General features: G+C 57.2%; 2 protein-coding genes across 6 annotated transcripts; both read right to left on the reverse strand.

Moving 5' to 3' along the window:
- Window positions 1-39: 39 nt before the first annotated feature.
- On the reverse strand, window positions 40-5,972 carry DBP (D-box binding PAR bZIP transcription factor). Its single transcript, XM_081807232.1, has 4 exons — window positions 5,138-5,972; window positions 3,815-4,225; window positions 2,015-2,226; window positions 40-525 (listed from the first exon to the last, which is right to left on the reverse strand). The coding sequence occupies exons 1-4, from the start codon at window positions 5,274-5,276 to the stop codon at window positions 310-312; spliced, it is 978 nt and encodes a 325-aa protein (XP_081663358.1). The 5' UTR covers window positions 5,277-5,972; the 3' UTR covers window positions 40-309.
- Window positions 5,973-6,294: 322 nt separating this feature from the next.
- CA11 (carbonic anhydrase 11 (inactive)) lies at window positions 6,295-12,101 on the reverse strand. 5 transcript variants are annotated; one of them, XM_081807229.1, is made up of 9 exons: window positions 11,846-12,101; window positions 11,170-11,244; window positions 10,291-10,403; window positions 8,416-8,601; window positions 8,101-8,196; window positions 7,864-7,936; window positions 7,601-7,755; window positions 7,185-7,350; window positions 6,295-6,421 (listed from the first exon to the last, which is right to left on the reverse strand). In XM_081807229.1, the coding sequence occupies exons 1-9, from the start codon at window positions 12,042-12,044 to the stop codon at window positions 6,396-6,398; spliced, it is 1,089 nt and encodes a 362-aa protein (XP_081663355.1). In that variant the 5' UTR covers window positions 12,045-12,101; the 3' UTR covers window positions 6,295-6,395. The 5 variants fall into 5 exon arrangements, with proteins under 5 accessions (XP_081663355.1, XP_081663354.1, XP_081663356.1 ...); XM_081807228.1 differs by having other exon boundaries at window positions 10,291-10,433; window positions 11,846-12,100; XM_081807230.1 differs by having other exon boundaries at window positions 11,333-11,928.
- Between the last annotated feature and the right edge of the window lie 6,232 nt (window positions 12,102-18,333).

Raw genomic sequence — 18,333 nt, forward strand, 5'->3', positions numbered from 1 at the left:
GGGCCAGGGAGCTGCCTCCTCCCCCACAACAGCTGGCTCTGGGGTTCTCAAGATTTATTCAGGATGTGTTAACGGAGGCGGTGGGAGGATGGGGTCCCCGAAGTGGTAGGGGCACACACAGAGGACCCTCCCCGCCCCCGCGAGGGAGGGGGGAGGCTCGCTTTTTCTTAAAAATATAAATGTATTTATCTGCATCATCACGTCCCTGGGGCACCCAGCTGGCCGGCCGGTGGGCCACAGGGCGGGGAGGGAAGAGGGCCTCAGGGCGCAAGTCTGAGCGAGGCCGCCGGGCAGGGGCGGGGGACGGCCTCACAGGGCTCCGTGCTGGGCCTGGTATCGGGACAGCACGGCGCGGTAGTGGGACAGCTCCTGGCGCACGGCCACCACTTCCTGCCGCAGCAGGGCGTTCTCCTTCTCCAGGAAGGCCGCCCGTACCGATATCTGGTTCTCCTTGAGCCGCCGGGCATCTCGGGACCTCTTGGCTGCCTCGTTATTCTTGTACCGCCGGCTCCAATACTTCTCGTCCTGAGGGTGGGGTTTGAGAAGGCACTATGGGCCAGAAGGGCCAGGAGGAGCAGCTTTCCTTGTGCCTTCAAGGACCAGAGGGCAGCTAAGAGACCCTCTGGGGTGCTTCCTGCCCAGCAGTGGGGCCCAAAGGATACCACGGCTCTCCTAGGATGGGTACCCAAGGGTCTGGTTGCTAAGGAGAGCAGGCCCCTAGCAACAGCTAGGTGTGAGATAGTTCTCCCCACTGCAAGCACTAGGCTTCAAGTCTCCGCTGTGCAGAGCAGACCCCACCAGTCCTTGCTTGACAAAGGGCCTACAGTTAGCCCCTGGTTGCTAAGGATGTTTGTTCCCTAGCAACAGGGCCTTCAGGGTCTGAGGGCTTCTCCCAGTAAAAAGCACTGCTTTATGCACCACCTTCTCAGATCCTGGTTGCTAAGGAAAGCCTAGGCTCCCTAGTGATGGGGTTTTGTGTCCCATAAATCCTTCCAGAGCTGGGGCCTTTTGACCTAGTTGTCAAGGCAACCTCATCCTTCCCCAGCAATTTAGGTGGTCCCGATAACTGCAGCCAGTCTTTGACCCTCTGGCCTTGAATGGAGGAGGCCAGAGAGCTGCCTTCTCCCCCACAGGTCCTGACTGCTAGAAGAGCTGTCCCGTAGCAAAGGGGCCTATCCTGAGACCTCCCTACACCACTGTTTAGGGTCCTCCAGTCCTAGAATTTGACTGTGGAGGAGGATCACTCCTCAGTAACAAGGACCACCCAGAGCTCCAAAAGATGCTCTCCTCCCACCCCCATTTCATTAAAGCCTAGTTCCTGCTTACTAGGGTAAATCCAGTCGGGCCCTGTGACAGGAAAAACCACTGGTCTAGACTGGGTTTACAGGTCAGCCCTCAGTGCTTCAGGTAGTTATGGTGAAGTCTGGTGAGAGGAGCCCAGGCACCCCTTACCAGGGGAGACCCCAGAACTGGCAAAGGCAGGCTGCTAGAAAAAAAAAATGGTCACTGCCCCAAATCAGAATGTGGCTCTGGTTGCTAATGGGAACTTGAAACCTCTTACCAATGAGCAGTCCAGGCCCAGGAAACAAGGCCCAGAGGGGCTGGCAAAGTCTGCATCCTAGGCAGATGCAAGCACCCCGAAGGATGCCCCAAGTCAGAGATCAAAGGACCAGCCCCAGCCCGGCTAGCGGCTCTGAAGAAACAGACTGATACTGCTGTTAATGGATGCTGTCCTTAGCAACAGGGCCTGGTCAAAGCACCAAGTCTGTACTGGTGGGTCTGGCGGGGCTGGCTGAGTCTGCATTCCACAGCGACACCATATTCGTAAATCTCAAGCCCAAACCTCGGCTGTCTTTGCGCCCCAGGGCTATGGACAACGATGCTTGGCTGCAGGTTAAGAGAACCTGAGAGCTAACCGCGGTGAGAAGCCCAGGCCTGTCTGTGAGGAAAGGGCCATCCCCGGCTGTGGGACCTGTAAGGGCCATGCCTGCATCCTACATCGGGCAGTGCTCACCTTCTGCTCCTCTGGCACCTGGATCTTCCGGGCCTTCTTCATGATGGGCTGGGGCTTAAGCTCCTCCTCTGAGAAGCGATGTCTCCGAGGGTCAAAGGTCTCGTGGCCAGGAATGCTTGACAGGGCTAAATCGGCTGGGTCAGGTTCAAATGTCATCAGCACCTCCACGGTGTCTGGGTCCACCGGGCTGGGTGTGTCCCGAGAGGTCAGGCCTTGGGGAAACAGAATGTGCCGCTTGAGTGTGTGTTTCTTTGGGGGAGGGAGGGTTCCCAGAGGCTACCCCCTGCTCAGGTATCTCTTCGACCACAAGGAAGGCCCTTATGAGATCTACTACAAAGCCCGCCAGAGATCAACCTCTCTAATATAAAATACGAAGGTTCTCTAAGCTACAACGTGCTTAGACATCATGGAACCAATTCCACTTTTATAACAGGGAAACAGGCCCAATTATAACTGACATACCCTAAGTAACACACGAGCCTCCTCTACTGCTTCTGGAACCTCAGGCCTTCAGATTCACAGCGTTAGCTCCTTTCCCATTATCTAGCCTGAATCCCTGACCAAAGCCTAGACCCCAAGCTGTTCAGGGAAAAGAAATCCAGTGCATTGAAAAGACTTCAGGTGAGCCGCTTAAGAGCTACTGGCCCTGACGAGTAAGGGAAGAAAAGCAGAAATGATTGAGGTTTTGGGGAGGTTGGTTCAGGAGAAGGGGCAGGGCCGGCCGGTGCCTTTAAGAGCGAGCAAGCCGGGGTCAGCTGAGGATACGGGTTCACGGCCAGTCACGTGCGGGCGCCTGCTTTCCCGCCCCGCCCCCCGCCGCCACGGGCGCCCTCTAGTTCCCCAGGCCCCGCCCCTTCCGCGTGACCACGCGTGCGCGAAGTGAGCAGCAGGGAGGAGGGAGGAGAGGACTCACGTGGCGCGGGAATGTGCGGCTGGGAAGGGGAGGGCCCCGGTTCCGCCCGGAGGTCCGGCCAGGGGCAGGTGTGTCCAGGAATCCCCAACCTGCAGTCCGCCCGTGGAGACCCCCAAGTGCCCGAGGGAGCACACTTTTCCTTTTGCTCCCTGGGGTCTCTCAGCTCGAACCTCTCAATTTCCAAAGGTCCAGTCCCTCCTGCTCTCTGGGGGGCACGCTGACAAACGGACCCCTGGACCTTCTCCCTCGCCACTGAGATACACAGGATTCTGGGATCCCAGGCCCCTCCTCTCCCAGGAACATAGAAAGCTCTCGGTCCTTGCCCCAACGGAAGACCCAGAATGAAGATCCCCGACCTTTCCCCCTCTAGAGGACTCCGGGACTGCCGGCCCTAGCTCCTCTCCACTGGAGGACCCAGCAACTAGGGCTGCCAATCTCTTATGTCCTGGTGAAACAGAAGTCTGTGCCCCGTCCTTGCTTTCTCCCCTGCAGAGGGCCTAGCAGCTACGGTCCTTCCCCACTCCACCGACTCCGGGCCCAGACTCTGGAGCGCAGTTCATTTCCCAGTAAATAATTCCGGTGTTCTGGGATTCCAATCCCGGCTCCTCGAGTATCCGGACCCTCTGTCCCCACGTCCCACAGAAAAGTCCACACTACCGCCCCACGGGGCAGGCTTCCTGGAATGTGGGATCCCAAGGAGACCCAGTCCCTGATGCATTAGGTGACAAAGAATCCGGACTCCTCTCCCAACATCTCGCGCCTAGGTGGACCCAGAATTTGGACGCACAACCCCAGCCCCACCGTCCCGGGCCCAAGCGCCGCACAGCCCTGCCCCTGAAGCCCAAGCCCCGCCCCGCCAGGGCCCTGCCCCGCCCCCGCCGTCGCACCTGCGCGGTGGCCGCCCGCGGCCCCGAGGGCAGCCCGGGTGGGGGCGTGCCCCGGGGAGGAACGAGGGGAAGCTGAGCCGCAGGAACCGGGCCCCGGGGAGGGTGCGGGCGTGCGCACGGGCGAGGGCGCCGGTGACGGGCCGCCAGGGGGCGGCGGGCTGGGCGGGAGCCCGTGCTCCAGCAAGAAGGCGTCCAGGTCCACGTACTCCACGTCGCCGAACGGCAGCGTCCGCTCCCACAGCAGCGGCGCCAACAGACCCGGGCCAGGCGCGGCCCCCGGGCGCCCCCGCGGGGACCCGCCGCCCACCACAGCCCCAGCTGGGGCATCCGCCGGGCCCGCCGTCTCCAGGCCAGGCCCGGGGACCGTGGCTGCCGGCGGAGCCGCCTTGCGCTCCTTTTCCTTCAGGAGACCTGCGGGCCAAGGAAAGACCGGGCGGGGTGGGAAGGAAGAGATGGAGAAGGGACCCCGAGACAGAGATACACGAAGAAAGGGGAGATAGAGACCCACAGGGCGGAGATCCAGAGAAAGAGGGGACAGGCGCGGGGCGGGGGGGGGGGGGGGAGACAGGAGAGAAGGCAAGGACCCAAAGAGAAGAGATAGAGACTCAAGAGAGGGAAAGAGACCCAGAGAGAGAAGGCACAGACGGGGGCGACAGAGACAGAGAGAGGGGGACAGAGACCGAGAGAGGGACAGAGACTCAGAAAGAGGGGAGGATAGGGACCCAGGGAGGGATAGGACACAAACCAGGGAAGGGATAGAGATACAGAAGGGGGACGGAAGTTCAGAGAGAGGTAGGTGAGAGGGAAAAAAATGACAGTTCTGTAATTTCTCTGTAGCCTATCCCCCTGCTCACTGTAGCCTCTTCTCCCCACCCCCACACTCTGTTAGGGGCAGGAAGGGGCTCTATTCCTGGGGCACATTCCTCATCCCTAGACTCCATGTGACCCCAGGAGGCCCCGCCCAAGCCCGTGTCACTACCGTGTGAGCATCCGACACACCCCCTCCCTCCTCCCTGGACCCCAGGGGTCCAGACTCTCAGGACCAAAGGAAGCGGGGGCTGGGGTCCAGACTCTTGGGTCCTCGGAGAGGACGACTCTGGGGGACTCCTGGGTCCTCCTGGTGGACGGGCTTGAGCGCCGGTACTTTTGGATCCTGGGTGCTGAGGGATCTAGGGGCCTAAACACCTTAGTAATTCGGTAGATGACGGTTGGAGGATGGACTCTCTCGGCACGTAGGAGATAGCCCCCCCCCCCCCGCCCCAGCACTTGAATCCCTAAGGGAGTAGGGTGTCTGGGTTGGGATAGATGGGGGCTAGAACTCACAGCTGGCTGGCTCTTTGGGTTTGCTGGTCCCCTGCAGAAGGCTCCGCAGCCCAAGCAGCGCTCCCCCGCCAGGGGGGGCCCCGGCTGGGCCACCCAGCAGCAGGGGGGCCGGGGTCCTGTCGCTCACGGGCCGCGCCATCACCGGCCACCTGCCCGCAGGCTCACGGGCTCATGGAGAGGCGAAGAGCTGGCCTGCCAGTCAGCGGCACACTCCAGTGGTCCGGGCGAGTGCCTGCCCAGGGGCGGGCGAGCGTAGCTTGCAAGCCTCCAGTATCCAGATCACCGCAAATCCTAGGAGTGACGGAGATTTGCAGTCCTCAGTGCAGAAACGTGCAACTCACGAGGGTCCCTGGAGACCATGCAGTCCGAGTGAGGGGCTGATCAAATCAGGCAGCCGGCTCTTTGCAACCCAGAGTTCAAGGGGACACAAGGCGCTCCTTCTACAAGGTGGGCGAGCCTGGATCTTGCAAAATCTGCAGCTCTCTCAGCGGAAGGCGCTTTGCAATCTGCACCAAGAGGTGTGCGCGGAGGGGCGGGGGAGGGGGTAAGAGGAGGCGGCCGCCTTGAGGCGTGGCCAACGCAAACTTCTTTCGCGGAAAAAAAAAAAAAAAAAAGCCAAACCAAAACACCCGACGCCACTGCGCGCACCCCTCCTCTCGGCCCCCGCCTGCCTCTTGGGCCAAGCACCCCAGCCGCGTGCCTCCCTCCGGCTGAAAGCGCGGGCCAATCGCGTCTTGACCCCTCGAGACGCACGGCCAATGGGACCCCTGGATCCGCCAAGGCCCGGGAGGGCGCGTGAGGGGTTCAGTGCGTGAAGTTGCCGTGCCTTTAGGTGGGAGGCGGGACCCTGACCTACATTTGCCCAATGGGAGACGGCACTGGGGGCGGGACCGTGACCCAGTTCGGGCCAATAAGGCAGGCGGGAGGGGGAAGCACATGGCTCTGCGCGTGCTGCCCGATGGGGAGGGTGAGTTGGGGGGAGTGAAAGAGGCGCCGCTTAAAGGAGCCGCCAATCTAAACGACGGTTTTGGGAAACAGGAAGCCAAAAAACCGAGCAGTGCGGTTTAGGAAGAGGGAGATTGGTTTCTAGAAGAAGGCTGCTGTTCTTCGGTACCCAAATGTTTCCCCGCCGCGCCTAGAATCAGACCACTAAGAAACCGGAAGTATTCTGTCCCTTTAATAGCTTTGTTTTGGGGGTGACTCCCCTCCCCGTGTGGGGAGACTTGGAAAGGACAGGCGCAGTCCTCAGCGGGGAGTCTCAGCGACCATGGGGGGCACCATCCACTGTAAGACAGACGACACCGGCGGGGGAGCGTTAGTTTAGGGCGCGACAGGTTGGACCCTGCAGAGGGTTTGCAGAGGGCGGGGGCTGGGCCTTGTAGGGCTCTACCACAAGGAGGCTGCGAAGGGGGAACCCGGCATGTACCAGGTCGAGAAGCTGGGGAAACAGTCAGATTCTGGACCGGCACTGGGTTTAACCAGCAGGAGGGTGGAATAGGGACGTCCAGCTTCAGCATCAGACTGAACTAGGTGAAGGTATTCATTGGGGCGGGGGGGAAGGCAAACCATGCTGAGAAGCTAGAGAGGTGGCCGTGAGCTCACAGGGTCGAACCACAGGAAGGCTTTAGAAAGGGAAGGGGATTGTACCATGTTGATTTTCAGGAAGGGGGTGTGTGTCAGATTACGGAACAACATGAGATTGTACCACATGGAAAACAGGGAAGGGATCCGGGCTGTACCATTTTGGAAAGTCGTCGTAATAGAAACCACGGCCCGGTGGGAAGCCAGGGAGCTCGGGTTATAGAGCAAGTTGCAAGCAGTGAAAAGGAAAGACAAATCACGGACCAGCAATGGTCTGTGGCGTGGAGGTGGACTGTACCATGTGACACATACTTAGAAGAGAGAACGAGCGAGTACGAGCTTAGGAGGCTGGACCATACAGAGACAGCAAAGGGGTGGGTAGGACTGTATCATATTGAGAAAAGAAGGGGAGACACATAGGCGGGTTAGACCAAGACGTGTGGAGGGGGTGCAGACTGGACCATACCATGCAGGCGGTAGTTGGGGCCTCGGCAGCGCCTCTCGGGGTGCCGGGGGTCCCTGTTGCCCCTCAAGGCCCTATGGGCCAAGGGCTGCAGGGGCCGGCCGTTACCGCTGAGGCTCTGGAAGATCTGGGACGGAGGATTCTGGCTCAGGAGTCTCAGGGAGTGCATCTGCCACGGAAGGGGGTGGGAAACTGAGAGTGAATAATAAACTGTCCTGGTGAATGGTCACAGAGGAAGCCCTGCTCCTGGAGCAGGTGGGCGGGGTCTTACTCGGCCCCAGCCCACCCCCAAAGGTTGTGTGACCTGCTAGCAGTCAGACGTGGAAGGAGGAAGGAGGAAGGAGGGTAGGTGAGGCCAAGGGGGATGCCCAGGCCAGGGAATGGGTTAGCAAGGGTGGAGGGGGCAGACAGAGGGTCACCTGGAGGGAGGTGATATTGAGGGCCCGGTCAATGAGGATCCAGGTGACAGTCTCTGAGCAGGGCGGGGTGCTGAGAGAGCCCTGATAAGTGATGAAGCCAAAGGATTCGGGGAACAGGAGCTCCAGGCTCAGGTCTTGAAGAAAGTAGGCATCATCTGCGGGAATATCAGGCTAGAGTGAGGAGCAGTACCCCTCTTGAACTTCCCTCCTTTGCACACACTGCTCCCCCCGCCGCCGCCACCATCAATGCACCAGCGACTTACTCTTGTAGGAGATGCGGGTGATGGTGTCACGGTTAAGGAGGCGGCTGAGGAAGGGGTTCGAGCTGCCAGCCACCTGTGTGGGGGTACGAGGTGAGGAGGTAGGAATCCAGAAGTCCGAGCCCCCAGTCCCTTCCTCCCCCAGGGACCCAGGAGTCTCAGCCTCCCAGACTCCCTCTTCCCCAGACCCAATTCCAGGCACCCAGCCCCTCCCTCCCTCCGAATCTTGCCTGGGCTCACATTGACAAAGAGGCTGAGGATGGCCAGGCCATTGGGGCCCCGGGAGGCGGCGCTGAGGTTCCCGTAGAGTTCTTGGTTGAAGTGGATGAGCTGCACCTGGGAGGGGAGCACAGAATGGGGTCCCCCAGCAGAAGGGGAGGGAGAGAAAGGGTGCAGCCCTGGGCCCTTGGGGTCCCAAGTCAGGTTAAAGATTAGTGCTTGGGGGGGGGCAGTTCTGTGAAGGAGGGTGGGGTGAGGCATTAAGAGAAAGGTGAGGGGGGAGGAATTGGGTCAACTCAGGGTGAAGGTCAAGGGTCAGAGGTCAGTGGCCACCACCTCAGCAGAGAAGCCCTGGTGGTTGATCTGGTGTTCAGAGCCAGCTCCATCCCGTGCTCCAAATAGCAGTCGCAGTTCACTAAGCCGGTGGCTATAGAGGAGGGGACCCCCAGACACATTGACCACGGGCCGGGGTGCAGGTAGGAAGGAGACATGGCGGCCGGTGTTGTACAGCGTTCCCCGGAGCTGCAGGAGAGGTGGAAGCCGTCAGAGGGACAAAGAGGGAAAGTCGTTTCCCTCCTATGTTCCACTCCTACATTTTCTGCTTCCATCAATCATTTAATCATTCAGCATAGTTGGAACACCGGTGCTCAATATCGGTGAATTTATTCAACTAACAAATATTTATTGAGCTGCTACTATGTACTATGGATGCCAGGAAGGGAGCAATGAACAAGTAGACAAAAACCCTGGGCCTCATGGAACTCGTGTCCTAATGGAGCAGAGGCAGACAATAAATAATGAATCACATAAGTAACTGCTTAATTAATTACATCTTATGCTCATGTGGGAAAGAACTGGGAGCTCTCAGGTAAAATGGGAAACCCAGCCTAGATTGGGGTGGGGGGTGGTGGGATGAGGAAAGGCCTTCATGAGAAAGTGACATTTGAATGGAGACCTAAAGGATAAGTAGGAATTCGTTGCAAAGAGCAGGGAGAAGGGCATTCTGGAAAGAGGAAACAACAAGTGCAAAGGCCCTGAGGTAGCCTGTTTCCGTGCTAGTGCAGGGGCCAGTGGGACCAGCGCCTGGTGAGCAAAGGAGAGGTGATAGGAGCTAGATGGCAGGGCCTTGTGGGCAATGATGGGATGTTTTGTATTTTTATTTAAATAATTATAAATAAATACATATATATGTATCTCACACCTTGCTGTTTAAGTGTTAGTATTACTTATCTCAATAGAAAGATTTTGAGCAGGGGAGTGGTATGATCTGCTTTGTGTTTTTAAACATCTCTCTAGCTGTGGGGTGGAGAACGGATTGCAGTAGGCAGAGAACCAGGCCAGCTAGCAGGCTACGGCACTAGTCCAGGTGCAAGATGATGGTGGGGGCAGTGGAGGAGACACAAAGTGACAAGATCTGAATGATATTTAGCAGGGAGACTAAAAAGGACCCAGACTGGACATGGGAATGAGGGCGAGAACGGGTTGGAAATAGCTCCCGGCTTTTGGCAGGGGCAGCTGAGTGAAGAGGGATGCCAGCTCTTATAAGAAATGGGATTGCACGGGGCGCCTGGGTGGCTTAGCCGTTAAGTGTCTGCCTTTGGCTCGGGTCATGGTCCCGGGGTCCTGGGATCGAGCCCCGCATCGCATCGGGCTCCCTGCTCATCGGGAAGCCTGCTTCTCCCTCTCCCACTCCCCCTGCTTGTGTTCCCTCTCTCGTTGTCTCTCTCTCTGTCAAATAAATAAATAAAATCTTAAAAAAGAAAAAAAAGAAATGGGATTGCAGAGTGGGCAAGAGCCTGGAGCTAGGACCACACTGCCTGGGTTTGAATCCCAGTGCTGACACTCTAGCTGTGTGACCTCAGACAAGTAACTCAATCTCTCTGTGCCTGAGTTTCTGCATCCTTAAAATAAGGGGAATAATAGCATCTATCTCAAGGGGTGGCTGGGAGGATTAGCAAGCTGATCAAGCTTTTAAAACCGTGCCTGGCGTGGGGAACAGTCTGTGTTACCATTGCTTTTATAGACATGGAAAAACTAGGGAGCCATGTTTGGGGATGGAAGAACAGGTGATCCATTTTAGAGTGTAAGGAGCCTCCTTTCCACCCAGTGCCTACCCCTCCCTACCCCAGGCAGGCCTTCCACCTCAGCACCCCACCCCTACTCATGCCCACCCCCAGAGGATTCGGTAACCCCTCCCACCAGGCCCCTTACCTTCTCTCCCCCAGTGCTGAGTCTCAGTGGGGGCAGAAAGGGGTCATAAAGGACCCTCTTCAGCTCCACATCCACGGGGCTCTGCCGCTTCCCCACAGCACACAGACTCCAGGCTGCATTCACCAGGCCCCAGAAGGGAGGCCCTGGAGGCAGGGGTGGGGCAGGGAGGATAGGGAGTCAGAAATAGGGACTGCATCCCAAAGCTGGGATCCGCTGAGAAGGCTGTGTTTTGGACTCCCGGATCCCAGGAGAGGAAGGGCAGGGAACGGGGACTCCTGGGTCTGAGGGAGGAGGGGGCTGAGCCAGAATCCTGGGTCCTAGAACAATCTTGGAGGAGTTTCCAAAGACCATCTAGCACCCCCCTTAATCAAACCTATCTGCCATTAAGTCGTTGGGGGAAGGAACTACAACTCCCAGCAGGCCGGAGGGCAGCCAGCCTACTCATCCACTGCCTGCCTGCCCCAGAGCCCATGGGAGTTGTAGTTCTTTCAGTCTCTCTTGTCCCACAGCTGGATAATGAATGTACTGGGGAGAGGAGTTGCAGGAGAGGGCTGGACACAGCAGGGGACCCGGCCAGTGAACCTCTGGTTCCCAGCAGCAGCCAGACCTACCTGCCTTTTTCCCTGCAAACCCACACACACACTGTCTCTTGCACCCCCACACTCCTCCTTCCACTCACTCCCACTCACTACTTGAAATGCGCATATATAATGTCCCACGGTGAGCTGCTGGGGTTCAGAGGCTGGGCCCTACTCCCGAGGGAGGGAAGAAGGAAGGAAGGGGCCGGGACTCCTGGGTCCTGAGAGGAGGAGAGGGCTCCTGGGTTTGAGGAAGGAGGCACCCGGCAGCCCCGATTCCTGGGCCCCGCCCTGGCTGCACCTGGCACGAAGTTTCCTTGGAGATTATCCTTGTAGCTCCACCAGTCCTCGGGGTCAGGTGCAGGTCCAATGTGAGCTGGGGAGAGAGCAGCCTGAACCCCTCTCCCTGGTACCCCACCCCCACCTTTCCCTCAGGGGCTCCCGCCCCAACCCCCGGGCCTTACCTGCCGCCCCCAGTGCGGCCCAGAGTACCAGCGCTCTAGGGGCGCTCAGAGGAGCTGCAACCCCCATCCCCGGGAGGCCTCTGAGCGACCCCTTCCCAATGTCCTGGCCCCCTCTCTCAGCTCCTCCTTCCCCCTTCTGTGGGACCCTGTCCCTCCAGGACTTCCAGCCTGCCTCTCCTCCCTACAGGGAGTCCGGTTCCCCAAACACTGAGGCAGCGGGGGACTGAGACCCCCCCAAATCCACTCCTCTCTGCTCTCCCCGCTCTCTGTGCCTCTCCTCCTTCCTCTCCTCTTTTCCCCAACCCTCCGATCTCCCTCTACCTCCCGATCTTCCTACTCCTTTCTCTGCCTCCTGCTTCTCCCCGAGGTTACCTCCTGGTTTCTAATCCACACCCCCTCTTCGCTCTCTTTTCTTCCAGCTCCCCCGAGCCACCTAACCCCATGTCTCCATCCTGCTTCTCTCTCCTCCCGGTCTCCCTCGTCTCCAGCTTCTTTTTCTCCCAGCCTCCCCACCTCCTCCTCTTCTGCCTCTCCAGTTTCTCCGTCTCTCTCTTCCCTCGTCCCTGCTTCCTCCTCCCCCTCCCTCTCTGATCTCTCTCTGGGTGTTATTTAATTTTTTTGTCGTTGTTGGGGGGGCGGGTGATCTCACAGCAGCAAACACTCCTCGGACTGGTGGGAGAAGGGTGCCCAAGGGGCAGGATGGAGGGGTCATTGGGGGCTGATCCCCAGCTTCCAGCTGTGCCGGGGCCGAGGTGGGGGGGGGGTGGCCCGGACACCTGGGGCCGGGAGCTGGCAGTTCCCATCCTCCGCAGAAGGGAGAAGGGGGGGCGCTTAAGGTGGAGCTGGGGGAGTCCTCCGAGGTCTCGGTGCTCGGGGCCGCCGGCGCCGGAAGATCCGCGGTCCCCCGGCTCGTGGGGGCCCGGGTTGGAGCCTGCAGCAGAGCCTGCAGCCCCCGCCCAATGCTCCAGTCGGCCTCGGCTGGGGGCCGCCTTAACGGGGCTGAGGGATCCCCGGGGAGACCGGGGTGCGGTGCGGGCAGCTGACCAGGAGGGGGAGGCAGAGACCTGGAGAGGGACCGAGCGCCGGGAGGAGGAGCCGGGAGGGCCGAGGCGAGGCAGCCGGAGGTGAAGTCGTGAAGTCGGAGAACTGCAGAGGCTTAGGAAGAGAAGGGGAGCCTGAGGTGGATGCGGGGTGCCGTGGCGGAGGGACACAGCGTGCTGGAAAGGGGGGGTAGCGGCGGCGGGGGGAGGAGAGAGACAGAGACACACAGTGAGAGGGAGATACGGGTAGAGTGATACAGAGAGAGGGAGAGGTACTGATGGAGGCAGAGAGAGAAATACAGAGACACACACTTAGCCATAGGAGCAGAGACAGCCACCCCGCCGGTCAGAGACGCAAGAACAAGCTGCCAGGCCAGGGGGGTGGCGGTGGGGAGACAGAAACCGAGAAGAGATCCAAAGCCAGAGACACAGCCAACCCCAAAGAGAGAGCCGTAGAAACACAGAGAAAGAGGCAGACAGACACACACGCACACAGAGTAGAGACCCTCATGCAGAGAAAGAGAGATCACCAGAGAGGAAGAGATGGCAGAGACCCAGAGAGCCAGAGAGAGGGAGAGAGACCCAGAACCAGACCAAGTGACATCAAGGGAGAGCATAGAGTCAAAAAGACAGGCATTCAGATAGAGAATTGAGAATGGGCATTCAAAGGCCCTAGAGATGGAGGGGACAGAGAAAGCCAAAGAGAGTCAGAAATGGAGAGAGAGAAAACGCAAGAAAGAAAGGTATGTATTGTTTATCCATGGCCACATAACAAATTACCCCAAAACTCAGTGGCTTTGAGCAACAAGCATTTATTGTCTCACCGTGTCTGAGGGTTTGGAGTTTGGGCGTGGCTTAGCTGGGGGGTTCAGCTTGGGGCCTCTGGTGAGGGTCCAGTTAGGCCCTTGGCCAGGGTGCAGTCACCTGGAGGCTCGACTGGGGCTGAGGAGCTCGTCGAAGCTCCTCATTGCTGTGCCTCTCTTGAGGGCTATAGGGGTGCTGGTGTGACCTCATAACATGGCTGCTGGCTCCCCCCGAGCGACTGATTAGAGAGGGAGAGAGAGAGATGTCTTATAGGACCTAATCTCCAAAATCACACACCATCACTTCTGTTTTATTCCATTCATCAGAAGTGAGTCACTAAGTCTGGCCCACACTCAAAGGGAAAGAGATTAGGCTCCTCCTTTTGAAGAGAAGAGTATCAAAGAATTTATAGTCTTGTTTTATTTTTTATTATTTTTAATGTTTTTTTTTAAGATTTTATTTATTTATTTGAGAGAGAGAGGGAACACAAGCAGGGGGAGTGGGAGATGGAGAAGCAGGCTCCCCGCTGAGCAGGGAGCCTGGAGCAGGACCCTGGGATCATCACCTGAGCTGAAGGCAGATGCTTAACCGACTGAGCCACCCAGGCGCCCCTATAGGCTTGTTTTAAAACCATCACAGGTTGGGGGCCCCCTGGGTGGCTCAGTGGGTGGAGCATCCATCTCTTGGTTTTGGCTCGGGTCATGATCTCAGGGTCGTGGGATCAAGCCCCCTGTCGAGCCCCATGTCAGGCTCCACGCTTGGTGGAAAGTCTGCTTGGGATTTTTTCTCTCCCTCTCCCCCCACCCAGACCCCCCCCTCCCGTGCGCTCTCATGCTCTCTCTCAAATAAGTAAATAAATCTGAAAAAAAAAAATCAAGATTTTACTTTAAAAAAAAACAAACCATCATTGTTGGGGGAGAAGAGGGAGACTGAACAATGGGGAGAGACGGACCCTTACAGACCCCTGAGGCTTACAGGTCAGTGAGACTTACTCAGAAACGCAGTAATATATGGAGAGAGAAGCTTGGAGAGGGAGGGAACCGTGGAGACAGGGAAAAGAGGCAAAACAAAGAAAACAACAGCAATAACATCATCATCGTCGTCATCGTCATAAATTACAGTAATACATAAAGTACCCAGGCAAAGTTCTGAGCACTTTCTGTGAACTCATGCATGTCATCTTCACAGCCGCCCGATGAAGGAGAGGCTGTTATCCCATTTTACAGATGGGGAAACCAAGTGTCAGAGGGTGCAGGTGACTTGCCTAGAGTTATACAGGTAGGAAGTGGCGGAGCAGGGGAGGAAAAGAGAGCAAAGAGGGATGAAGAAAACACGATGGAGGCATCCGTATAGAGAAGTGGGGAACGTGGCAGGAAGAGTGGCGGGGGGGGGGGGGCCAGCTCTGATGGAGTAATAAATCAGGAAGAAATGGCAGCCATCCTGGGTGGAATTTCCTAGACGCTGGGCCATGCCACGCGCTCAAAGCAGCCCCAGGAGGTGGTGGGGTTAGGATTAGCCCCACTGTACAGATAGAACACTGAGGCTGGTCAGAGAGGGAAGTGACTCTTCCAAGATGGGTAGGTTGAATGGTAGGCGTAGGTTGGGTAGGCGTAGGTTGAATGGTGCCCCCCAACACACACACCAAAAAATGCACCCAGCACCTAATGCACCCAGAATGGGACCTAATTTGGCAAAAAGGTTTTTGCAGATGTAACTAAGTTATCATCCTGCATTATCTGGCTGGACCCTAAATCACAATGACAAACGTCCTTATAAGAGAAAGGCGAAGGGAGATTCGAGAGGACAATGTGAAGACAGAGGCAGGGGCTGGTGTGGTCCTGCCACAAGCTGGGGAACGCCAGGAGCCACCAGAAGCTGCGAGATGCAAGGAAGGATCCTCTCCTGCAGCCTTCAGAGGGACTGTGGCCCTGCTGACACCTTGATTTGGGACTTCCGGCCTCCAGGACTGTGAGAGAATAAATTGCTGTTGTTTTAAGCTGCGCAGTTTGGGGCCATTGTTTACAGCAGCCGACCCCAGGGGTGGGGAGAAAGAATGAGAAAGACGTGGAACTTTTCAGAGACAGAGACAATGAAGGAGCCAGAGATACATGGAGGGAGAGACAGACAAGACTGACTGTGCAGGAAGAGCAGGTTCTACCTACAAGTTGGCTCTCCTCCTCCAGGAAGCCCTCCCTGACTCCCCCCACCCCACCCCAAGCTGGGTCAGTGCCTGCTGTGTACATTCCTAATGCCCTGTGCTACCTCCACTGGCACACAGATCCCATTAGGGGAGGCACTCTGTGTCCTCCCTCAAGGGCCCAGGCCTGACCCATCTCTGGGTCCCCGGCATCGCCCCCCAGAGGGTACATGGGGATCCTCAGGAGAGAAATCAAACACAATCAAATGAGATGATGCTCCCAATGTGTCTCCCCAGAGACTTTGGCCCCCTCCTGTCTGCTGGGAGACAACTGGATCTCCTGCAAGGCCCAGCGAGGGCCTCACCTCCTCCAGGAAGTCTTCTCTGATCTAACAGACAAGGCCCCTTGCTGCCTCCATTATTACACATCGCATCAGATGTGACTGTGTATAGGTCTGTCCCCTGGCACAGCCTCCCAGACGGGGAGCCCCTGCAGGGCAAGTCCTGGGTCTGACTCAGGTCTCCATCCCAGCATTTCCCAGGGAGACCTCAGGAGAATATGTTTTTTGCATTTGCTTTCTTTTGTTTTGTTTTGTTTTTTTAAGTAGGCTACACACCCATCGTGGAGCCCAGCTTGGAGCTCGAACTCACGAACCTGAGATCAACACCTGAGCTGAGCTCAGGAGTCGGACCCTTAACCAACTGAGACACCCAGGCGCCCCAGGATTATATGTTGAATAAACAAATAAGTGAGTGAAGCGGGCATTCAGAAACGGGTGAGAAAAAAAAAATTTTTTTTTTTTTAAAGATTTTGTTTATTTATTTGACAGAGAGAGACAGCGAGAGAGGGAACACAAGCAGGGGGAGTGGGAAAGGGAGAAGCAGGCTTCCCGCTGAGCAGGGAGCCCGATGCGGGGCTCGATCCCAGGACCCTGGGATCATCACCTGAGCCGAAGGCAGACGCTTAACGACTGAGCCACCCAGGCGCCCCGAGAAAAAAATTTTTGCACGGGGGTTAAAAGGAAGGCTTTGCGGGTGGAGGTGACGTTTTCCTAACTCTTTTTCTGTCCCCATAACCGGGGCCCCAGCTCAAAACTCATTCTTTCCCCCCCTGGCCTTCCCCTCTCAGACTCTCCTCCCTCTCCAGTGTACCCCTCATAGATCCCAGAGTTCACCTTGCCTCTGCTCTAGCCACAGCAGTCTCATTGATGCCCAGCTCCCCTGGACGCACCGGCCCCTCAGCCTTTCTCTTGGGGACCAAATCCTTCATCTGTCCTTCAAGACCTACCTCAAATATCATTCTCTCTAAGAGACATTTCCTGATCTCCAGGCTAGGTTCACAGCCCTCTCCGGGCTCTCCCAGTGAACTGAGACACCTCAGTGATTGACCATAACACTGTGGGAGTTTTGGTTTTATTTTTTTTTAAGTGTTTTATTTATTTAGGTAATCCCTGCACCTCACAACCCCAAGATCAAGAGTTGCATGCTCTTCGGACTTAGCCAGCCAGGTGCTCCCATATCACTGATTTTTTTCTCACAGAGGACTGACCCTCCCCCTCTGGTGCTCAGAGACCTCCCTTGGCTCCCCAGTGCCCACCCCCCAGGAGAAACACACAGGCCTTTAGCCTGGCCTTAGAGGCCTCACAAGCCTTGGCTACCACCAATCCCCAGCCTCATCTCTCTTCTCTAACCATACCAGGCCCTTGAGCTTCCAGACCTTTGAACAAACTGTTGCCTCTAACTGGGGTTCTCTTTTCTCTCCTCTGCTGGGCAAATTCTTACGCAGGCTCTTATGTACTTCAGGAGTCTGCTTTTCCAGAAAGCCATCAGCAGTGGTGAGGTGGGCAGGAGCCTCCTCAGAGCTCTGGAAGCCACCTGACCCTGAGCCCCCATCATAGCACACAGACTGGGCTTGATGCCCGGAGGCGGAGGGAAAGGCCAGGCCGGAGGTGGGTCCCAGATGTGGATTTCATGCCTATTTGTCTCGGTTGCTGGGAACAAAGTTTGGGTCATGGGGAACATATGGGGCTCGCCCTGCTCCTCACTTTCATCTTCTACCTCCCTGGCCCCTGGGTGGGAGGCAAGAAGGCCAGGGCTCTCCAGGCCTTGGTGGCTCCCACAGCCCCTCTTCACCTCCTCACCACTCCCTCAGGGAAGCCAGCAAATTCTGCAGATCGGTATTCTCGCCTTCTGGGCTCTGCTCTCCTGGGGGAGGTGTGGCCACCAGACACTTGAATAATAACAAACTCAAATGGCTCTTCCTCTGTGCCAGGCACTGTTCTAAGCCCGTTAAACCACAAAGTAACTCTTTTAATCCTCATAATATGCCATGAGGCACCTGCCTGGCCCAGTCAGTGGAAAGGGCTACTCTTGGTCTCAGGGTTGTGGGTTCCAGGCCCACACTGGGTGTAGAGATTGCTTAAAAATAAAATCTCAAAATAAGGGGCGCCTGGGTGGCTCAGTCGTTAAGCGTCTGCCTTCAGCTCAGGTCATGATCTCAGGGTCCTAGGATCGAGCCCCACATCGGGCTCCCTGCTTCGCAGGAAGCCTGCTTCTCACTCTCCCACTCCCCCTGCTTGTGTTCCCTCTCTCGCTGTGTCTCTGTCAAATAAATAAATAAAATCTTTAAAAAAATAAAATAAGGGGCGCCTGGGTGGCTCAGTCGTTGGGCGTCTGCCTTCAGCTCAGGTCATGATCCCAGGGTCCTGGGATCGAGCCCCGCATCGGGCTCCCTGCTCCGCGGGAAGCCTGCTTCTCCCCCTCCCACTCTCCCTGCTTGTGTTCCCTCTCTCGCCGTGTCTCTCTCTGTCAAATAAATAAATAAAATCTTTAAAAAAATATATATAGGGGCGCCTGGGTGGCTCAGTTGGTTAAGCGACTGCCTTCGGCTCAGGTCGTGATCCTGGAGTCCCGGGATCGAGTCCTGCATCGGGCTCCCTGCTCGACGGGAAGCCTGCTTCTCCCTCTCACACTCCCCTTGCTTGTGTTCCCTCTCTCGCTGCCTCTCTCTCTGTCAAATA

This window comes from Leptonychotes weddellii, chromosome 16 (assembly GCF_054177405.1).
Source record: "Leptonychotes weddellii isolate Sample4059 chromosome 16, ASM5417740v2, whole genome shotgun sequence".
Taxonomy (NCBI): domain Eukaryota; kingdom Metazoa; phylum Chordata; class Mammalia; order Carnivora; family Phocidae; genus Leptonychotes; species Leptonychotes weddellii.

Excerpts from the sequence above, each read along its gene's own strand:
- DBP (XM_081807232.1), bottom strand. The coding sequence starts at position 5,276 with ATGGCGCGGCCCGTGAGCGACAGGACCCCGGCCCCCCTGCTGCTGGGT. Across the intron at positions 4,226-5,137 it reads ACCCAAAGAGCCAGCCAGCT|GTCTCCTGAAGGAAAAGGAG; the intron begins GTGAGTTCTAGC and ends CTTGGCCCGCAG. Across the intron at positions 2,227-3,814 it reads CGCGGGCGGCCACCGCGCAG|GCCTGACCTCTCGGGACACA; the intron begins GTGCGACGGCGG and ends TGTTTCCCCAAG.
- CA11 (XM_081807228.1), bottom strand. The coding sequence starts at position 12,044 with ATGACCCCTCCATCCTGCCCCTTGGGCACCCTTCTCCCACCAGTCCGA. Across the intron at positions 8,602-10,290 it reads TCAGCACTGGGGGAGAGAAG|CTCCGGGGAACGCTGTACAA; the intron begins GTAAGGGGCCTG and ends CCTCTCCTGCAG. Across the intron at positions 6,422-7,184 it reads CCCCAACTACCGCCTGCATG|TGGATGGTGCCCCCCATGGT; the intron begins GTATGGTCCAGT and ends TCTGTCTTACAG.